Below are 22,281 nucleotides of genomic sequence, written 5' to 3'. Positions count from 1 at the left end.
TACAGGTGCAAATTCAAAGAGGTGTCCCAGCATTAACATATTACTCCTTTTGGGGCTCTCTGTTGGTGGAGGAATAGCGGTAGTGGTGGTAGAAGGAAGCAATGATAAATCCAAAGGAATTAATGTCTAAGTAGAATTTCAAGGGAAGCTGAGGTGTTTCTGAGTGTGGGGAAGGGGTCTCTGTCTAGTCATCAAGTCCTCCAGTGCCTACTCTGTGCACATGTAAAGATGATTCCAACACTACTAAGACACTGCCCACACTTGTCCTGGAAGACAGTCTCTTTAAACGAAAGAGGCACACACATGCCCTGTGATGGCATCTCCAAGCCTTTCTTATACTTCAGCCCACGGTTCCCCCTTTCCGTAGCATCTATGACCACAGGTCGGCCATTGCCTTGCATTGTTTCTTTCAAAGTATTTACAGAGCACGCCTTTGCCCTTGGTTCTGCTCCTTCTGCCTGCTCTTTTCTGAGACTCTTTAGATATGCAGTCCAGGGTTAGCCCTCCAACACTGGGACCCACTGGGCTGTCATCCTATTTTCTGAACGTCTTTCCCCCATATCCTTCCTGTGCTCCAGGGCCCAGAATAGCACATGTCGCTCCGGCCTCCCCGCCTCACACTGGATTCCCTCTGCTCTGGGTTTCTTTCCCAGAATAGCCACTTCATAACAGGATGGCAGAATCAACCCGGCTCCGAGGCACGCGGCACACTCAGGAAAACTGAAAACCCACCACAAAAAAGCCTTCCCCTGCCTGCCCTTCCCCCTCCGCCCACCACCTCGGACGCTGCCCACCTGCAGCGCCACAGCCAGCGGGGTCGGAGGGGCACTGCCTGTTGCCCAGTTCCCTCGTGGAACCGGCAGACTAGATCTGAAACTGGCAAACTCCCCAGGCCGCCTCTTACTGGTCAGGACTAACAGGAAATGGTATTTTGAAGAAGGTGAACCCTGAGGGGCAGAAAAAGGGTTTGTGAACTTGAGACTTGCAGAGATAGCAAGGAAGGTGAGAATTAGTTGGTTCTGTGGGGAGATCGTTATCTGCCAAGGGCTCCCCAGTGTGAACAAGTGTGGGGTCTGGGGCGTCACAGACGTTATCTCAGTTAATCCTCAGACACACCCTGTGCAGTAGGTATTTTAGCCTCTTTTTAGGAATGAGGAAATGAAGAGCAGACACTGGATAATCTGCCCGGCTGACTGGCTGTAAGAGGGAGAAGTCGCACGAGCACACGGCCCCACTGGAGAAGGTGGCCGGCGGATAAGCACTAAGATGCCCACAAGGATGCACCCTGGACTGGAGTACAGCCTGACAGCCAGGGGCCCAGCCAGTGGGCAGCCAGCAAGAGCGGCCCTCGTTCTCCCCGCCCTCTCCGTCCTCCTCAGCTTCCACGCGCCTCCTTGGCCCTGTCCTTGCTCTTCAGCCTGTGGCTGTATTCCCTGCAGAGGCCACTGCTGGACACATGTTCAACGTGAAGGAAAAAGCACTAATGATGGCGGGCCTGTGGGTGGGAGTTTTGCAGGGGTTTTGGGGGAGAATGACCCTCCTAGTGGCTGTCCAACTTGGCACACCGGAGCTCCTGCATGTGAGGACCCTCCAGGAAGGAGCTCGGGGAGCCCGCAGCCTCACCTGAGGACAGGAGCTTGTGTGTGCGCAGGAAGCTGATGGCCAGACGCATGATGGAGGCCTTGTCCAGGTGGGAGCTCACGCTGTGAGGCAGAGGCAGCTCATGGGCCAGCTCATAGAAGACTTCCGTCTCCTTGCTCCGCCGACATCTGGCAGCATCTCGGGACTTCTCCTTCCTCCTCTCTGAGCTACTCCTACGTGGAGAGAGAGGGGTTAGTCTCTAGAACGTCAAGGCGTCCTATCACACCTCTGGTCAAGACAACCCCAGAGCCCTCTACCCACGACACAGCCAGCCCCTTCCACTGAGCTGACTGGGCCCATGCCAGTCACCTGAGCCACACAGAGTCTGCTTCAAACAGTCAACTCTGCCTTCGTGTGTATTGTGTCTTCTCCCCTTCCTGTACGCCATGGTGTCCCAAGCAGGGCATCACCTGGGTGGAGTGTGCACAAGACTTGCTGAGTAAATTGATCAACTGGCAATGACTTGGACCTGGTCCTGGTTATCTGGGACTGAGGTGAGTGCCCAGGGCTGGAGAGGGAAGGGTTGGGGGCTACGGCCCATGGCCTGGATGGCTGTGCCAAAGCCTCAGGATAACCAGGTGAAGAGCTGCTTCAAGGTTCTCTTTCTGGATAAAATACTCTCAGAAGCAATGAAGCCCAGTACTGGACCCTAGATCCCATTTTGTATCAGAGAGTGATTTCCACAGTAGAAATCGAAAATGCCCCTAGAGCCCAAGAACAGCACTCAGCCAGACACCTGTCAGTCTGGGGTCCCAAGGGCACACCCGCCGAGGGTTAAAAAGGAGTAACATGAGCACACTTCCTCCCTAACCCTGCCAGCACCGGCTGCCGGACTGCCTCATGCTTAGTTTCCTCCTCGTTGCAGGACAGAGGCCTGATCCACTTGTTTATATTATTTTAAATTGCTTAGCCTCGATTTTCTCATCTGTAAAATGGTAACATAGTACTTACCCCACAGAGTTAGTATGACAATTGAACATGATAATTTATGTAAAATCTTTAGCGCCAGGCCTATCCCAATGGTAAGCAATCAATGTTAGCTAATATTAATAACAAATCTGTCCATTAAAGGTGATCATGAGAGTAAAAATGTTACAAAAGAGCTCAGTACAATCCTATTTTCACAGAAATGTATTTTACATAACACCTCTTATACATGATCACAGGAAAAAGTCTAGAAATACAACAGCCTAGTAGTAACTATCATATCTAGTGCCCGCTCTCTTCCAGGGACTGTTTTAAGCACTACGGCACCAGCTTCTTTGATTCTCACAACTGCCCATGGGAGTAGTCGGTATTATCACCCTTAATTTACAGATGAGGAAATGGGTCCACAGAGGCGGAGTACAGCAGCCCCCGCTTATCCACGGGGGATTCACTCCAAGACGCCCAGCAGATGCCTGAGACCGTGGAGAGTATGGAACCCTGCATATACCGTGCTTTTTCCTAGACAAATGGGCAGGCAGCGTACACGGCATGCACACGTGGGACAGAGGGGTGACTCATGTCCTGGGTGGGACAGCAGGAGATTTCATCACGCTGCTCAGAATGGCATGTGACTTAAACCTTGTGAATTGTTTATTTCTAGAAGCTTCCATTAATATTTTCAGACTGGGATTGACTGTGGGTCACAGAAACCACAGAAGGTGAAACTGTGGCTAAGGGGGGACTGCTGTAATTCATCTGCAGCCTCTCTACAGGTAGATGGGGAAGCGGGGCTTTGCATCAGGCAGGTGGGCCCCACAATCCAGGCTCTTATCCATCAATGACTGTCCTGCCTCTCTGTCCTCAGAAATGTTAGCAGTTTCAGGTCAGTGAGGTTACGAGGAATTTTGTTTCCTTAGTGCTTATCTATATTTTCTTATGTTTCTATATATAAAAAAAAACCTATATTGCTTGTTTAACAATCAAGTTTGTTTTTCATTTTTTTTTAAAAAAGTGTCCAATGCAGTTCATGGCTCTCAAGGCCTCACCCAACCAGCTCCAGCTTGCTCTGTCTGTCCTCCCTCCCAAGATTTCCAAAACCAAGGGCTGCTTCTCCTTTTGTTTGGTTTTGCAGCCGGTTATGTGGACATAAAATCAGTATTTTGTGATTCTCAGAATGTTGCCATGCTGCCTCTCAAAATCCTCAAGATTTGGGGCAGAGGCACTATTTTGACTTTACAACATGATTCATTTTTTTAAAAAAGATGAACATCCAGCTCCTTGGATGGATTAAGCATCATACACTCAGGCTGCAGTAAGAATGTCCAGCTGCTGCAGATGGTCAAGAAGAGCTTTCAGAGAAATTGTGAAATGGGTGAGACTGTTTTTCTTGTCCTATCTCCCTCTTCTGTTTCCTTGACCTAACTCCCGTTTCCTCCTCTCCCTGACTTCCAGCTCTCAGAGCTCTCACCCTGCGCCCCACCCATCCCCATGCTCTCAGAACCTGCCCTCAGCATCCTTGTGCTCTTGCACCAGTTTACAGTGGTGGTTTGTGGATTAGTCCCTCCCCTCTACCTCTGAATCCTGACCTCTGATTGTGGCGCAAAAGCAGTTCAAGATTTGCAGGTTTCCTGGTTCGGGAAGGGAGGGTGGGAAGAGGCCAGGATGCTATAACTGTACCCATCAGGCCTGCATGTCATGAGAGCCAGGTAAAGGAGGCCGGGGTCCTTAGGACACTAGGGTCCACTCTCCAGCACTAGCCCTCATGCTCCCCAACAGAAGGATCATCAACACATAACCGGCCGTTCGGGGCATCTAGAGAAGCCATGCTGGAGCACAGGCTGTGACACTGACACCAATGTCTGCAGGCACAGCGCTCCCCTTAACCATCGCCCCTTCCTTTGAGTGGAAGAGCAGACAAGGCAGAGAGGAAGAGCCAGGAAGGGAAAAGGCCATCTGGAGTTGGAACTCTGCCTGGCCTTTGAGATTTGGTTCCCCCGGCCACACAAATGTTTGCTGACACCTATCTTTGTGCCTGCTGCAGCACCAAGACCTCATTACGTATTATAGTCATATATACGACCTCATTATAATCCGAACAACACAATATGGCAGGTATTGTGAGCACGATTTACACACACGGAAACAGGCTCAGACACCATATGTAACTTCCCCAAGGTGACAAAGCCAGTGTCTGCGTAAGCCCTTGCAGAGTGTACACTTTGTGAACAGACAACTAAAAAGTCCTTGGACGTGTGGGTGCTCTCTAATTCCATCCTCACAGTCTACACGTGAGAGGGGCAAGACAGGCACTGCTGTAGTCTCCGTGTTATATAACCTGGAAACTGAGGCCCGTTCAGGTGAAGTGGCTTGCCTAGGGCAGTCCAGCTATCAGCGGCACAGCTAGGGCTAGAACCCAGGCCAGCACATACTCTTCCTACTGCTTTACGGTAGGAGACAGTGGCTTTGCGAGAAATAAAGAAACAGCAACATTTTAACATTTAGAAAAAGAAACATGGAGAATCTCACGCAGTTTCTTGGTTTAAAAGTCACGAGCTCCCTTTTAGCTACTTTCACAGTCGCTCTCTGGGACTAGCATGACTTTAACTGGATTATCTAGTTAACCTTGACACAGCCCAGAGAGATCTGTCTAGCGCTGACTCTCAGAAGAGACAAACACGTGTGACGCCGCCATCATTGAATTAGCAACACGGGAGAATGAGAATAATTAACGCTAAGTGTGAAGGTAAGACCGGCCTCGGCCCAACTAATGCACACAGTCAACCTCCTCACAGCAGTTACCACATCTTGGGCCCCTCAAGTAAACAGATCAGGGGACTGGAAGTTTGGAGGATTGCTGTTTTAATATATTGACCATAAGACTTTCTAGCTATCTGAAGCTGAACAACGAAATGCATTCTCTGTGCCCTGATAGCCCCACCTGTGAAATGGGAGCACTCCCATGTCTTCTTCGTCAGGGTTAAATGAGATGAGTGTAGAAGGGCTGGAAGTCCTAGGAAGGTCTCTCCACAAATGAAACCCTCGCAACAGACAGTCATGATCCCACTGTTGGGCTAAAATGAGCATTAGTAACAGTCACGCTTTGGCCCTACAGTCATTTTTCATTGCCAAGTCACCACTGTCCCAGGACTGCAGGTGCATTTGCTGGTCAGGCTGATCTTACCAGTTCTTTGGGTCACGTGGCTGACCTTCTTAGGCCAATGGGGCTTCATTTCCTCAACTACTTACACTTTATTTTCTCTCCCCAGGTAGGTCCTAGAATTCACTGGAGTAGACCAGATTTTTTTTTTTTTTGACAATTCTAGACATCTCATGTTAGAATTCTGTGGTTGTTCATAAAAAGGTATTTTATCTAGTTTTCCAGATCACCAGAAAAGACTTAGCAATTTATTTCTTACTCCAACTGTTCTTCCTACAAAGTTCCTGCTCCTGTCTTTCTTGGTGGCCTTCCTCAATCACAGGGTGGCCCCACAGAATCCTTAGCATGAACATGGCCCTGGTTGACTGTCCTCACGCAGACCCACAAGTGCTTACTGAGCTCTGATCTGGACCCTGTGGATGAGGTACACATGTGCTGTTTTCAAGAAGCATGCAGTCTAGTTAGGGAGCCAACAATCTGAAATATCCCTATTAACCAGAGAAACACATACAGGCAACAAACACTACAGGTGGTTAATGAGGAACAAACTGATGTCAGCAAACAAGGTCAGGGCAGGCCACCCAGCAAGGCAGGATTCCAGCTGACCCTAGAAAGATAAGTACAAGACCCTCACAGTGTTTGAGCAGGTTCAGAAGGCACCTGTTAGCTTATGTGAGTTTCACAAAACCCTGAAAGACAGAAATTCCTATTCCAATTTAACAGATGAAGAAGGGATATTGAGAGAGATGAAGTAACTCAAAGAGACGAAGTAACTCAAAGAGACAATGTCTCAAACCTAGTTCTTTCCACTGGCAGCAAGGAAACTGCTATTCATTGTCTACCTTCAACATGGACCAGGCTGTTAGATACCACAGGAGGAAGAGAAGGGTGAAGATTTGAAAAAGATACAGTGACATAAAGGTTCTAGGGGGTGAGAGTGAGGAGAGATGCTGCCCTTAGGTGAGCACCCACTCTCCTTGGAAAAAGACCTGGAAACTTAGGAGTAGGATTAAGGATCAACATCTGAGCTCAAAAGGAGTGTGAGTAGGAAGAGAGGGAATCAGTGCTCTGAGCCTTAGCAGGATGCAGCTCCATCATGTGAGGCTGGGGGTGTGGTGGGCGTCATAAGATGTGACTCCACACTGCTCCATAAAGGCTGCAGGTCCAACCCGCATGGACGGATCTCTCCACGCCGCAGGTGGAGAACAAGCAGTCTTGGCCATTCTAGGGGTACATTTTCACATACACAAATTTATACGTACTCTCCCCAAGTTGGAAACTCAAATTCCCTACTCAGTATTGGAACCGTTATCACCTCTTGGTCAAGATGATGCTGGTTTCTGACTTTCAGGTTAACACAGCCTGGCAGGGGCCCTTATGATGTCACCCACTGCACAATGGGGTTGGTTGCTTAATTAGCCTCAGTCTCCTGACCTTTAGCACGATTAGGACTCCCATGCCTAATACCTGTGGGCCATCAGGGCATCAAAACAGTATGCCTGTTCCCTATAAGGTTAGATGGATTGGAAGCAGAATGGATTTCAGCAGGTTAGGGAGAAAGACTGAAGCTAATTAAGCCAGTGGGAATCAGTCTATTGGCTTGAAGTGAAATTCTAAGCTGGTGCCAATTTGCAGGAGGCTATAAGTTGAGGAAATGAAGGTCAAATGCAATTTGTAAGGGGGAGCTCTCATGACCCTTCATCACTGAGGCTGTGCCGCTGCTGCATGAAGGCTGCCCAAAGGGAGGAACATGCCAGCTCCAGGTCCCAGAGATCAGGACGAGGGGTTGGCCCCACACCTAGGGGATGACTGCTTCATAGATTAAATTAGGGCAGAACCAAAGCTGGTGCTTCTTAATCTTGGCTGCTCCCTGCAATCACCAGAGGAGTCTTAAAGAAAATGATACCTGGATCCTACCCCCAGAAAGTCCGATTTAACAGGCCTGGGGTGCAGCCTGGGCATCAGGGATCTTAAAGCTTCCCATGTGATTCTCCTGTGCAGCCAGGGCTGGGCACTACTGCTGCAAAGTAGTCAGCTTTAAAATTAAAAAGGCTGGTTTTTGGTTTTTTTGGTTCTCTTTTTGTTTTTTTTCCGGTGGAAGGAAAAGGAAACTGGTATTTATTGAGCACTGGGGCTAGGCGCATTTTGGAAACAATCTCATCTGATCCTTATTTAAATTATGCAGTCTTATTGGTCCAGATTTTGCAGAGCACCGGATCTCAACTTCAGCCTACAGCAGAATCAGCTGGAGGGCTTATTACAGGTTTCTGAGCCTGTGATCACCTGTCTTTAGAGGACTGAAACCCAGATGTACTTCTTAGACCTAACCACATCTCTCCCTCTACCACGCACTGTGTCTGCATTATGTCCAGCAAATTTGGAGTCACCGTCATAAACCAGTAACTTATTTCGGAGCTCGTGTGGCCATCACTGTCCCTCATCCTATGGCTGACAGAAACAGGAAGGTGAAAATCAGGAGACAGATTTGAATCGAGGCCACAGAAAAGGCAGCTTTCCTCAAAATAGGCACCCCGGGAAAAGGTACAAACTTTATTCTGGTGAAATGGCTCTGGCCCTATGTATTTTGAGAAGTCTTTTAGAATGACCCTCAGAGCCACACAAGAACAACCATAACACTTCATAGAACACACTTTGTTTTAATTCCCAAACAGTATTATCCCGCTTACCCACCCTCTTTAGTCACCAGACTTGGCTGAGGATGGGTCTCAGTTGTTTGAAAGAATAAAATGTGCCCTCAAAGATAAGGCCCTGCCACAATTGAAGGTGCTCAAAAGAATGGTCTTTGGGTCTGAAGGCAATTTCTAACGAGTGGAAAAAATGTTTTAAAAGAAGGTGGTTTTGGTGGTCAATCTGCTGGGTATATCCTTATGTTTGCCCAAAGGCAGCAGTGGTGCATAGGGCTATCTCTTATATAGATTCTGTTACATGGAGGAGGAAGAGGCAACCATGTTCATCAGCCAGAATAGAAGAACCTAAACCAGCAAATTCAGGAGGGACTGGGCAGATCACACAGACCTCCACAGGGAAAGGCCTCAATACACTTCAACTGCATACCTCTGAGAGAGGCCTGTCTCTGCCCTGAAACAGAGCACAGCCCAACTGGGAGATAAGACTAATACTCCAAAAGCCCTAAAAGAAAGGATACAGAGAAAAGAGGAGGGCTGGAGTGGCTAAAGCAGGAACAGATATTTTCACTCACCCCTTCCCTGAAGGAGAAATCCTGGAAAGTGTCTCAACCTCCCAACCTCCTCTCCTCTGGGGCGGAGCCCTCAGCTCCCTGACCCACTCTGTGCCCCTGGAGAGAGGGCCTGGACTGCATTCAGAGCTGACAGTAATGTCTGGGGCCCACCCAACCTGGCCCGCTAATGGTCAGATCTGCTCCGGGCCCACTGGAGATGCTTATCTGGCGGCCTTCTAGGCCCCAGGCAGCCTTGGGGGAGAGAGCAGCAGACCCAATTACCAAGCAGCCCCATAGGCTGAGCCCATCTGGGGCTCCAGATAACCCAGCTCCTTACGTAATCTGAGGACACGTGCAGTCCCCAGCCCGGCTGGGAGAAGCGTGCATGTACAGGAGTAACAGTACGAAGGGGCCCTGTGCTCAGCTGCACTGCGCCCGGCCTTAGCGGGGTTCTCTATTCAACAGGTTAGGCAGTAACGCTGCGCACGTTGGCATCACTCACGACAGCTTATAAAGCAGGTGTTAAGTACCAGTAGGATACAAACAGCAGGTGCCACTACTCCCATTTCAGAATGAGGAAAACAGAGGCTCAGAAGGCAATGGGAACCTGTGGAGCTGGAACAAAACCCCTGAGCTGATATTTTTTCAAGGACATATGAAGAGAGAGTCCACTGCCAATCAGCCTTAGACACATCACACAGTTCATTATGCCTTATGCATTACCATCTCATTACCTAGTTTGTCATAAGAGATCATTTCCTTTTAAAGAATGCTTTGTGGAAGGAAGGGCGATGCATCTCTTCAGGCAACTTTGAAAATACAGAAAGTTATAAATAAAAAATTTGAGATCTCCTTGGATTTATGGCTTGTTACTCAACATTTTATCACATTTTAGAGAATTCTTTAAAAACATTCATAACAGCTGGCTATAGCATATTGTGTGAGTGGATCACAATGCACTTGGTTGTGGTTCAAACATGGTTTCTGATTCCCAGCTGTTACAGATAATACTATGATAACCACCTTTGTAACAGGTGTTGCTTTTTAATTTACTTTTTCTAATGCAAGATGACACACACCAGCTTGCCACCAGCTCCGCACAGCTTCCTCACAGAGATCCCCTGTGAAAGCTGAGGAGACGAGTTTGGTATCAGCATCCTCGGGACCATGGCCACCTTCACCGAATGCGGGGCCCCAGGGCAGGTGCTGCAGAGGGAGGTATGGCTGGGGGTGGGGTGGGGGGGAGGCAGGATGTGCACTGTCTCAGCGACTTTCCCTGCCCAGGGACTGACTCTCTCAGGCTTCCCCCTTCCTTCATGCCATGTCCAGGTTAAAACATCTGAAGACAGATGACCAAGCTACTGAAATTGGAGAATGCAGTTCTGTGAAGATGGCCACTCTTGTCATTCAGCAGGACCTCACGTTCCAATATAAAAATAAAGCATTCTTTCCACCTACCCGGATCCTACCATATCCAGTGCCCTGACACAGGAGACCCCCCATGAAAAGGGGAGGAAAGCAAGCATCCACAGGGAGCATTTCCCTGACCCTCCACTTCTCTCTGGCCTCTGATGCCCACTACTGCCTGACTCCTCCACAGTGCAGACTCCAGTGAGGGACCAGTTAACCTCAGCTAACTGAGAGGCTGTGGCTGCTGCTGCTACAACCGCTGAGAAAGAACCTCATGCAGTACTCCTCGTTTGATACAGAACACTCACCACACTGCCTCTGATGTAATCCTGAAACAATCTGGTGAGGCAGGTACGGTATCATCCTCACTTTACACGTGAGGAAACAGACTCCAAGGATGTTAGTGACACACCCGGTGTCACCCCGTGATGCAGCCAGCACTCAAACCTACCACGTGACCTTAAATCCCACACTTTTGATGGCAACAGGGCAACCTTCCCCAAAATGCCTATAAGCAGATCCCTCTTGCAGGTTTAAAAGGTTTAGCTGAGCTGGGTGGGTGAAGCTCTCTAAGAATACAAGAGCTTGATGAGCTCTTGACCTGGGAGGCAGTAGAGGGGACATCCTGGTCACTCTCTTGCCCTAGGTCCAGCCCCCAGCTGACAAATCAGGCCCATCAGGACACATTTTCTCTGCTTGGAGATGTCTGTCTGAAAAAGGAAAGACGTTCCTGCTCTGCTTTCAGTGTCTGCAGACACCACAGGTGACACGCTTCATTCTCACTAGACTCTTTTCCTTGGTGCCACTTCCCTAGGCTTGAGGGTGTTTCCCCACACCCAAGTGGTTACCAGATCTGATTTAGGCTTTTTCCTTGGGGCTTCTATCCGTCAGCAGCCTACTTCCTCTGGATCCCACAAACTTCCAACAGCACAATCTGTGGTTTGGCTCAAGCCATTCTGCCTGTGCAGCCATCCTGTTCCCACCACACTGCCTTCAGCTAAGGAAACTGACAAAGGAATTGCACAGCAGAAGGAAAGAGAAAAAAATGCCCTGACCTAGATATAAACGGATTCCCCAGCTTGAGGCAAGCACATTCTCTGGAGCGAGTGGGGAGCAGCTTACGGTCCCTGTGCCAGCTAACACCTGGCACCTGCTTGTCCCCTCCCCACATTTTTTCCTAGAGGACACACTCAGCGTCACCGGAGCCTACTCACACTCATCTCCCAGGACCTCCCACAGTCCACCTTCTCCAGGAAGGCCTCACCTATGCTGGCTTCTCTGCACCCCAATTCAGAGATTTCCACACTGCATGATCCAGCCCTGTGTTCTCCTCCATTTACTTCACCTCTGTAGCTTTTGTCTCCTTAACAAGACCACCCATTCTGGAGGGAAAGGACCCCATCATTTATTCTTTTGGCATCCTCTAAAGAATAAATAGCACCAAGTCGTGCAAATTGGAGACAGTAGATAAAAACCACTTAAATGATTTCTGGTCTGTCATTCTTCAGTCATCCACTGTTCTAGATCTTTCACAAAAATTCAAATCTAGTTCTTCATTAGAAAAAAAGGTTTCCATCTGGGAGAGCATAGTGCAGAGACACTCAAAGATGTGTGTATGTGTGTGTGTGTTTTCCCAACTCTTTGAATCAAATCTGGGGTCTGAACTAGTGCTGACAGTTACCAGCACTTCTCAAACTTGACTGCACACGAATCACTGCAGTATCTTGTGATGCGGTTTCTGACTCTGTAGGTCTAGGCTAGGGCCTGAGATTCTGCATTTCTAACAACCTCCCAGATGGTGCTAATTCTACTTACCTGTGCTCATGATTTGAACAGAAAGAGACCAAGGGACACATGAGATCTCGAGACCAAGGACATGATGGAGACACCCAGGTCTGGCAGGGTCAGTGCTACCCAGATGATGTCCTTATCCACAATCCACCCCAAGTCTAACAGGCCAGGTCTCCATCTCTGCCAGGAAGCATCTCACTCCCTCTTTATATTTCTTTATGGATTTTGCTAAGGCCTGCTTCATCTCATCCCTTCTTACTTCTTAAAACTCCATCCCTTGGGGCCAGTTCAAGCCTCACTTTCCCCAGATGCTTCAGGCTTCTCTGCCCACCCCGGCTCCCTTCTCCAAGGCGCTTCCTGCCCACATTACTCACTGGCCCTCATTAAACGCCTCCCTGTCTTGCTGGTTTTACTACGCAAAGCTCCTGCTGCTATAACTGGACTGGAAGTACTTTGGTGCCTCGGTGGGTGGAACCCAGACACAACATCTTCGACTTCCATGCATCCTTCACGGGACCTTGGGCAGACATAAAGAGTAAATATTTGCTACTTGACTGTAAGGACAATTCAAGTGTGCCCTTTATTCTTCTCCTCTCCCTCTTGGGGAGGAAAGAAAAAGAGATCCCAGCTGTCTTGTACTCCATCTCTGACCCTGTGCCTTGCTCCTCTCCTAGGAGCTGCAGCTGGGCCAGCCAGACTGTATTTCGTTCTCTGCAGCTCCTCTTCCCTTCAGGGAAGAGTTAAAGCACTGGGAAGTCTGCTTCCCACTTGGAAATCTCCATTTCCTCATGCAGCGTGAACAAGAGAACATCTATGGACAGAGGCTGAGCGAGCCAACTGCACAGGGAGTGAACTCACTCTGAATGGGGCTGTTCTAACGTCCGCCAAGTCAAGTCATTAAGATGCCATCCCTGAGGTGCAGCCCCCAGTGTCACCTCGAGATAGTCCCTCGAGCCTTGCTGGCAGAAAGGATGAATGGTGAGCCCAGAGCCTGGGGAAAGCAAGCTCTTTCATGCGCTGGAGCAGACTGGACCTCTGCGCTGGCACCAGCATGGGGGCTGGGGGGCTGCAGAGGCAAGCGTCTCCCACTCCCCCTCTTCACCACACTGAACTAAAATCAACCCTGATTTATGCCAAATTGCTGAAACAATTGTTCCACAAAAGGCAACCAAGGGTTGGGGTGGGGTGGGGTGGGGTGGGGGGCGGTTATGACATTAGAGAAAATATGTGCAATGCCAAAAATAATCACTGTGTCATGAGAAAACAGAACGAGGCCGCCTCAGGGGCCAGCACTGGGTATATGCAGGAAGGAGGGGGCAGAAATTCCCCTGGCAGTGTCGTCAGACATTCTGGGTGAAAAAATTTAAAAAGCCATAACTGGAATACACGGTTGTCAGAGAGAACTCTTCGCAAGTACAGAATGCGATTTTAAATGTCAGTTCTCTCTTCTTCATTTCAGACACTTTAATTTCTAAGAAAATAACGTTTGTTTAGTTTTTTTTTTTAATCAGGACTGATGCCTGATCACGTCAATAGTGAAATACCCTAGGATCTGCCTTCCTAATCCCAATTTGATGCCAGAACTTCTGGTGCCTGGTATTTAAAGTATTTCAAAACAGCAAGAGAAGGGCAGGGGGTGGAGGGAACACAGGATTTCTCATTCCTCCCTCCATCCCCTAGCCCATCCTAACCTCCCTCTTAACAAAACAGAGAAAGCAAGCAAAGACAAATGAAAGGAAAGAGAAAGGAACCCAGAGAAAACCTCAGAGACCCTTTCTCTCCTTCAGAACCGTGAACTCCAGCCTGTCTACAAGGTTACATGTCCATGTGGGATCTGATTCATGGCCACAATACAGGCCCCCTGCTTCATTCCACTTCTGCCCCGTTCTATCACGATGCGAAGTGAGATGCTCACACCCATTTAGGAAGCTACACTCCATTTCTTTGCAGAGAAGTCATCAAAAGCCACAGAAAATGCCCCAAAGTCTTCCCCACGTTAGTATCATGCTCTCAAATGATAATATTGAGCAATTTGGGAAACAGGGTTGTGTTTTTTTCCCCCAGCAATAGCTTTTTCTCTCCTCTCACTCAACAAATATTTATGAATCCCTCTTCATGCGCAGGGGCTGCGAGCAACAGAGGGAAACGTGGGACGGCCACTCCTAACCTTGGGGAACTGGCAGAGAAGTGAAGCGCCAAGTCTTGAAGAACTGGCCCGGGGGCCAGGCAGTGCCGTGGGAGTTTGGAAAAGTCTGCAAGGCGGGATGGCCCAGGCAGAGCTCGGAGCTCGAGGTGGGATATGAAGGAGGAGCAGGTACAGGGAGGCAGTCAGGAGGGACGAAGATCCCGCCAGGGAATGAGCAAGGGTCCCGGTGGTCAGGAGAGGGGCTGGAGGGCAGGGTGCAAGGCAGGCGAAGTCAGAGTGGGGAGAATGCCTTCATTCAACACGCACAGCTGAGTGGCCACAAGGTGCCAAGCACAGAGGAAGGACGATGAAAGGACTCATTAAAAAAAAAAAAGCCAAAGGTCAGGTGATGGCCTGCCTCACTGACGAGTCAGCGGCTGAGGTATCAGGAGGTGGGCTGTGCAGAACCCAGCCTGCATCCCTCTTCTGCTGGCTGTGCTTTTGCCACACTGGACAACAAATAAGAGAACCCCTCTCCCTTGGGAGCCAAGCCAGGGGAAACGAGTCCTTTTCTAAAGAGCTCTAAATACGGCAGCAACCCTTGGGCCACCACAAGCTGGAGCCTCAGCTCAGCCCACAGAGACCTCAGCAAGGCATTCCTGCTCAACAGCAATTCAAACACTACCCATGGGACAAAAAACAGACTGGGCCAAGGACGCACGCCTCCTCTGGCTCCAGTGGTGCTTATTTTCAGACTTTAGCCCCCATCTTCTTGCCCCTCGCCTCCTTGACCACTGATCAATAAGAATGCACTTCCAATCAGACCTCAGAGAGAGGACCAGCACACCAGTCTGTCCCGCTTTCCCCCAAAGCATTTCAGCATGTCACTCCCCTATTTAAAAACAGGAGGGGCTCCCTACAGCCCTCTTGATGAAGTCCAAGCTGTAGATGCCCCTCAAGGCCCACCAGCCCCGGCCTTGCTTTCCAACCTTACTTGCTACAAGCCTGCAGCACCCTCCCTGCTCACCACCAGATCACCACCACCCATCACTGTACCCCGTCTGCCACCCAGTTATTTTTTTTTCCATCTGAAATATGAGCCTTCTTTCCTACATTCCAAACCCTGTACTTTCAGAACCAACACCGGCCCACCACCTCCACAGAGGGTCTTCTAATCACTCCACGCAGCTCACAATGACCTCCTGCCCACTCCTGCCCCAAACACCCAGAGAATTAACTGCAAGATATCACCACCTTAGTATTCCTTATCTTAAGGGTCTTCTCTAGGGGCAGAGGCAAAATGTCAGACTGCTTATGTACCACAGAGCCTGGGACTGCATCTCACCCCAGCGGGAACAGTCCTGCCTAGCTCCTTCAGATACAGTACAGCGAGCAGGGCTGAAGGCTAAACCAGCCAGGACCCCCAGCAGTAGGATTAGGGCTGCGGAGCTACACTGCTGTGTGGGCTCCTGGGCAAAAGTGGGTTAATAAAGAGGAGTGACGGTGGCTGCATTCATCACTAGGTCACCTAACATCTGATGGCTCCTCACTGTCCCCGGGAAATAGATCCCCATACCCTAAGGATGTTTTTATATGAAGTTGCTGGCTGTGCCTGCTGTCCACATCACAGGGGGTGTTCAGTGAGCCAGGTGCCAGTCAGCTTTCACTGACACTGGTGAACAGGCCTGGACAGGGGCGGCCCCCTCCCTCCCCGCCTTCCCTCCTCCCACTCCCCTCCAGATGAGACCAGGGAGGTTTCTACCTCTGATCCCACCCCCTTGACACAACAGAACAATCTGCTGCCCAACACCACCCATTGCCCAAAGCCCTCATGTCACATATGCAGATGCTCTTCTTGGAGCCAGATTTCTGGCAGGGAGGATCCCAGGGTTTGGCCAGGGTTCCACCCCTTTGGTGATGTAACATGGAGGTGAGAAAATGGGCCAAGTCAAAAAAAGAAAAAGAAAAAAAAAAGGTACAAAACACAATAACCCTAAGGAAAAAATAAACAAATTAAAAACCCAATGACAAACCTAAAAGTGGGGTGTGAGAAGGACCACACTTTGGAATAAACACTCTCCATCCGCCAGACTTCAACACTGAGAAGTCTAGTCCCCAGACCTCAACCCCACTCCCCAGCGTGCACACACACCAGGCCGGGAGGGGTTCACGGCCTCCAGCTGCTCCCCTTATCTGCCTAACCTGCTAATGGCCAATCTCTGGTGCTGAGATTCTATCAGTGATTTCTGCAGATCACTTTTATTAGAGATAATGTCATTTTTACTTCATTATCCAGCCTGGAAGTCAAGAGAAAACAAGTCGCTATTATTTCTGTGAAACACCAGTTCTGTTCATTAATGCTGACAGGTGACAGGGAACTGAAACTCTTGCCCACACTTTTCAGGAGACTTTGGTCAAAAGACTGGGCAGTTAACCCTCTGTGTCCTGGGCTGAGCAGAGCACCCCCAGCACCCTCCAGAGACTCTAAAGCAAAGGTTGGTTTCTGTGTTGGGGATGCTGGCTCCTGCCCTGACTGCCCAAGAGGGGACGTGGGCCTCACGGCTGCACAGCACCCAGACAGCCAGGTGAGTGCGGGAGTCGCTGTTAATTCTACTTTGTGGGAAGCACTAATTAACACGTGAGTCAGCAGCAGAGAAAGACTTTAAGCCCAGGGAAAAAACAGCCCCAAAGTCCCTGAAGCCTCCAAGGCCACACTGGGTTCGATCACACGATGGAGAAGATCAGCCCGCGTGTGGGGAGACCTGAGTGGGGGGTGGCTGTGTGACCTTGGTGGCTCTCATGACTTGTCTTTCAGTTGTGCCTGTGACACTCCAAAGCTTTCTACCAGTGTACAGAGGGAAAAGGTTCATTTCTCCAGAATCAACTAAGAAACGCTCTTTTCTGAGTCACTGCTTAGTTGTTTCTCCTAATTACTTTTTAAAATGCCAGAGGTAGCTCTGGTTTCACTGGAGCGACTTTGGATCACCTTTGAGAATGGGACAAACCCATCTGTCCTAAACCCACTGCAGTTAACCAACCACACCCCACAACTCTGTGGCTTGTAGAAGAAAATTCTGAAGCAACCAGGGTTCTGAAAAGCCACCATCACTGAGCTCAAAGAACAAGTACCCCTTTGCATTTTAGTATTTTGGCAAGAAGTGTGGCTCTTTGGAATTTAAATCTCATCTGGTGTTTATGTTTGGGGAGATTCCATTTTCATTAATTCAACATTTACTGACTGTCCCCTTAGTGCCGGGCACTGGGGGATAAAGAAAGGAACATGAGTTCCTGCCCTCAACCAGCTGACAGTCCAGTGAGGGAGACGGACAGGCAGAGCAAGGTATGGGGCCAGGTGGCCTGCCTGGGCTTGGGGGCCCAGGCACTTCTGTGACCCAGAGCAAGCAACTTAGGTGCCTCTAGATCTCAGTGTCCTGTACAATGGTTCCTCTCAAAGTCCCTGCCTCCTGGGCTCTTGGGAGGAATAACTGCTACACACATGTAACATGCTCAGAATCACCACGCCTGACATACACTGTGCACACCTGTGGCTGACGCTGGTGCTGCAGAAGTCAGTAACCAGAGCTCGGGGAGCTCAGACAGTGCCCCGACCACAGCGGGGAGAAAGGCAGCCTTATGGAGACTTTCTCAGGGAGATTTTAAGGTCAAACAGGAGTTAGGACAAAGAGGAAGTGAAGGGGTCCCGAGCAGATGGAGCAGAATCAGGCATGGCGAAGCCCGGGAACGAGGGGCTTAGGGTTAGGAGCACGAGCCTTACCAATCGGGGCTGACCCCAGAACGATGGGTGGGATCGTTTCTCCCCAGGTGTCCCAAGGTGCCCTCAGCCACAAGCAGAAGCCTGGTTAGCTAAACCATGGGGCAACCCCTTTGTGGCATTTCTCCTATTTTTGCATTCCTTGTGCTTTGACAATGAGATGATTGTGTGGATATTACAAGAGGTGATTATCTCCATGGGCACTGAGCCTGCTTCAGCGCAAAGACCTTGTCTTGCCAGAGCCAAGACTTCTGAGGTCACAGCTAAGTTGCTGAGATTCTGGAGAACTTCCGACAAACCCCAAGGCCACCAGGGGAAATTGCTCTTTGCAGGATGGCTTATTTTAAAAGATAAGCTGCACTAAACAGGTGCAGGACAGGGGTAGTTTCAGTTCAGGGGCCGTGTGCTAAACACCCACGTGTGTTGAGCTTTGTACGCAGAGCCTGGGAGGCAGAGAGAGGCAGCGTCTGCCATGAAACTGTAACAGCTCAGAAACAGTGGTCCACATTGCTGGGTTCCGTAAAGCCCTGCATCTCAGATCTCTACGGGACTGGGGGTGCACGGTGCAATTCATGCCATCACAGGGGTCAGGGAGCACTGAGCTTGCTGACCTCGCCACGATTAAAAGCATGGAGATGGAAACTTGGAGGACAAGTTTCACGAAAAGGGAAACAATTAAAATACCACTGATTCTTCTATATGTTACCACAAACCTAGGGCAGTACAAATGTTCTGGGACCTCGAGCAGAGTATGTTCAGAAGATATACATTCTTAGCTGGATGGAAGTCATTCTGTGAGTGATTCATCTTGATGTCTACAGATGAACTTCCTGGCTCTGAGGGAATTAGCTAGGGAAATTAAAATGTGTAACATCCCATGGGAGGCAGGCAGGCAGAGGCTACAGAGATAGCCAGTGGTGTTTTATCTTTAAGAAAGTTTTTTCAAAATAGAAATCTTACTATTCCGTTTTAGAAACAGAAATAGAGATGAGTACAGGCCAATGAACAGGCAAGGTCTCTGGGGAGAAAGCTCGTCTTAGTGGGAGGCCTCCTGGACCCTATTACGTTTTAGCAGCCAGGTTCACTTGAACGTCTTCCTGTTGTGTTCAGGTCTCCCCTTACCATACCCTAGGAGAGCCCACATGCTCCTCTCCTGCCTTGCAAGGACCCAGAGAGGGAAGTAGGAGCATTCTGGAACCCGTGGCCCCCAGCCCCTTGTTGCCTAGCACCCAGATGACAATCCCCAAACTGGCATCAGTGGCCAACCGTAGGTCTCCCCTTCAGACATGCTCTAATCATCCAGGAAGGATTTCTGGAACTGCCCTTATTAAGAAAAAGAAATGTAACATGTAACTTGACTTAAAAAATCCAGGAAGCTCTAACACTCTATCAAGTTCTTAAGACGTTTTCTTCCCTCCATAACCCTTGGCCAAGTTCAAAGGTGAGCACTTTCCCAGAGGCTCACTAGGCATGATGTTTATTTCATACATTTGGAGGTTGCAGAGTTTGATTCCATCTTGCTTATTTGGGAAAAACAACCTTTTTTTATAAAAGGAAAGGAGGGGAGACGAGGGAAGGAGAGAAGGGTACAACTAGGGAGAGAAGAAAGGTGCTGGAATACTGGCCTGGAAGGCGCCCCGAGTTCTGGGCAGCTTTCACCTCCCATGTTCCCTGAAGGGTATACGGCAAGTCGCAGCACCTTTCACCCTTCTGAACCTCCGTGACCCCATCTGTCCTCCCTGCCGTCGTGGTCCCCGTGTGAAGGTGTGTTTTGATGGCAAATATGACAGGTACTTGTGCTTTTGCACATAGATAAAGGAAACGCACTGACACACATCACTGGGATTTCTGGGTGCTTTACTGTGAAGGAAATTCAGCGGGGATCCCTGTGAGGGTTGCGGTCTGCTCACCTGAAGCCAGGATGTCACGACCTGGCCTATCAAGCCAGGCCATCGCTTGGGTGATGAGCAGGAATTCTCAGTGATTGGTTGAGGCCAGGGAGTTCGTGCTTGTGCCTCCTCCGTCCTTTCTATCTCACTTCCTTCCCCCAGATCTAACTGGCTCTGCCACCTCCCATGTTTGGTTAGTGAGAGTAGTTGGGGGGGTGCTGGAGGGGAACGGAAGAACTTGGTATCTCTACGCAGCTCATCTGCCGACCTGACCTGACCTCCACTTATTTTCCAAGGCCCACTCAAGCCCCCGCTCAGCCCTTCCAGGAGGTGTCCCCATTTTCCTGGACGGGGTGATCTTCCTGGCTATACCAGTCTTTTGGCACATATCCAACTGCCAAGTATTGTTAAGCTTCTTGTCACTTGTGTAGGCCAAGGTCACTAATGGTTTAATCTGCACCTTGGGAAACTATGGGATAATTAGGCTACAAGAGGTTGTTGCCAAGTTTCCTCAAAACCTAAGTTCAAAAGCTGTTGGAGAGAGAGGACCTGCAGTCCCTAAGAGGTGGGGTAGGGAACCTCAGGAGCAGAACCCATCTTTGATTAGGAGGTGAGAAGCAATACTAAAGCTCTGAGAGGTGGCTGGAGGGCTTTGCGGGCCATCTCTGTGCGCTGCCCTCCAGAGGAGGTGCTGAGAACACCACCAGAATACCCAGGCTGTTCAAAGCTTGAGGAGGGCAGAGCACTGGGTTTCCCCAGGTCCCTCGACAGATGAACTGACACCATGTTCTACTGGAACTATGTTCTACTGGAACGACCGTCCAAGAATACATGGGAAACCAGCGTGAGCCTCTTTATACTTTCAGACCGTATTATTGCTTTAAGCAAGGAGTTTTATAGATCTTATTCCACCTAAATCCTAAATAAGTAACTCTTGTTTTTCTACTGTTCAACATTAACTTAAATGTTAATGCAGTGTTTCAAGCGTCAGAAGGCTGGGATTTGGTAACCAAGTCTGAGCTCCTGTCTACAGGTTCTATACACTGGATTTACAGTTGCTGTCAAATCTCTTCACTAACTCTAGTCCTCTCTGAACTCTATTCCTATTCTCTTACAGCCATACAACCAAGTTTTTAATTTCTAATGTTCTCTAATTCTCCAATATTATCCTGAATATTAATGTCCTCTTCTCACTTAAATAATAGCTTCTTATAGGCTGGGAGCACATATTCCACTTCTTCTCTTTTCCACTATGTTCAGCACAGTACTGGGTGCACAGTCGGCACTTAATATATACTCAATCACAGAATAATAGAACTTTAGGATAAATAAAATATGAGCATTTATCCAGTCCAGCCCAGTCTCTTTAATGTATAGATGAGGAAACTGAGGGCTGGAGGCTGTCAGTCACTAACTCAAGGTCAGCACAGCCCTTCCTTTCTGGTCTTGGTGCTAAAGTCAACTTTATGAGCATTAAAACCTACCCTCTGACATGGTACTATAATGACTGCCATTTTGAAGTTGAGGAAATAGAGATACAGAGTGTTTAAGTAACTTATCCAAGATGCCTCAGCTAATAAGGATAGAGCCAGGACGTGAATGCAGGCTCTCTGGCTCCAGAGCCTACCCTCCGAACACCACTCTACCCATGTCTCCTATCCCGAACCTCTAGAACCACTTGCCCCACTTCCCTATCACAGCATTCACCATCTCCTGCCGTGGCTGTGATCACCTGTCTTCCCCCTGTCCAGCCCCCATTAGTGGTTCTTATGGGTCGAAACAAAGGTGTCTTATTCTCCTTTAATCTTCTGGGGTTTCCAGCCCAGTGCCCTCCTTACAGTGGGTGTTAGCTGAATAAAACTCCATACAAATAAAGCATGCTAGGCTAGATAAGGCAATTGATTTCTTCCTCCTAAAATGCTGTGCACAACTTTTAATACTTGTTTGCCCCGTGGAAGAGATAGCAATCTATTAGGAGTACAAACGCCTTTGCCAAGGCCTCTCTATCCTGGCCAGATGTTGCCCAACTCTTGCACAACCATGAAGTCACGTGGGAGGTTCGTCCCCCAGGCAGACAACCCAGCCACTCCTTTCTGAAGCCAATTCATGGTGTTTATTCTCTTATTCTTTCACTCTCTACAGAAGACTGCATCCTGGACCACATACTTAAGCCTCTCCAAGAAGTCTTATTTCCCTTGACACTAGGTATCTGAAACTGGAAGCCAATGTTGAAAAGCAGATCTGCTCCTCCCCTCCCCCAGCTTCTCCCAAGAGCTACTGGTGGGAGTCAATCCAGCAATGACTACCGGATTTGAGTGTTTCCCAAACCCACACAGGAGAGGAAACCGGGCTATCCCCAGGGGCAACTGA

At 49.2% G+C, this 22,281-nt stretch overlaps 1 protein-coding gene across 1 annotated transcript in view; it reads right to left on the bottom strand.

The window, feature by feature from the left end:
• Positions 1–22,281, bottom strand: part of EPAS1 (endothelial PAS domain protein 1) — an 83,555-nt gene that overhangs the window by 35,376 nt on the left and 25,898 nt on the right. The window contains exon 2 of the mRNA XM_032497440.1: positions 1,624–1,814. Coding sequence (XP_032353331.1) covers positions 1,624–1,814 — 191 coding nt within the window. The remainder of the gene's footprint in view (positions 1–1,623; positions 1,815–22,281) is intronic.

This window comes from Camelus ferus, chromosome 15, assembly GCF_009834535.1.
Source record: "Camelus ferus isolate YT-003-E chromosome 15, BCGSAC_Cfer_1.0, whole genome shotgun sequence".
NCBI classification, from domain to species: domain Eukaryota; kingdom Metazoa; phylum Chordata; class Mammalia; order Artiodactyla; family Camelidae; genus Camelus; species Camelus ferus.
This window is presented reverse-complemented; position numbering and strand designations above follow the sequence as displayed.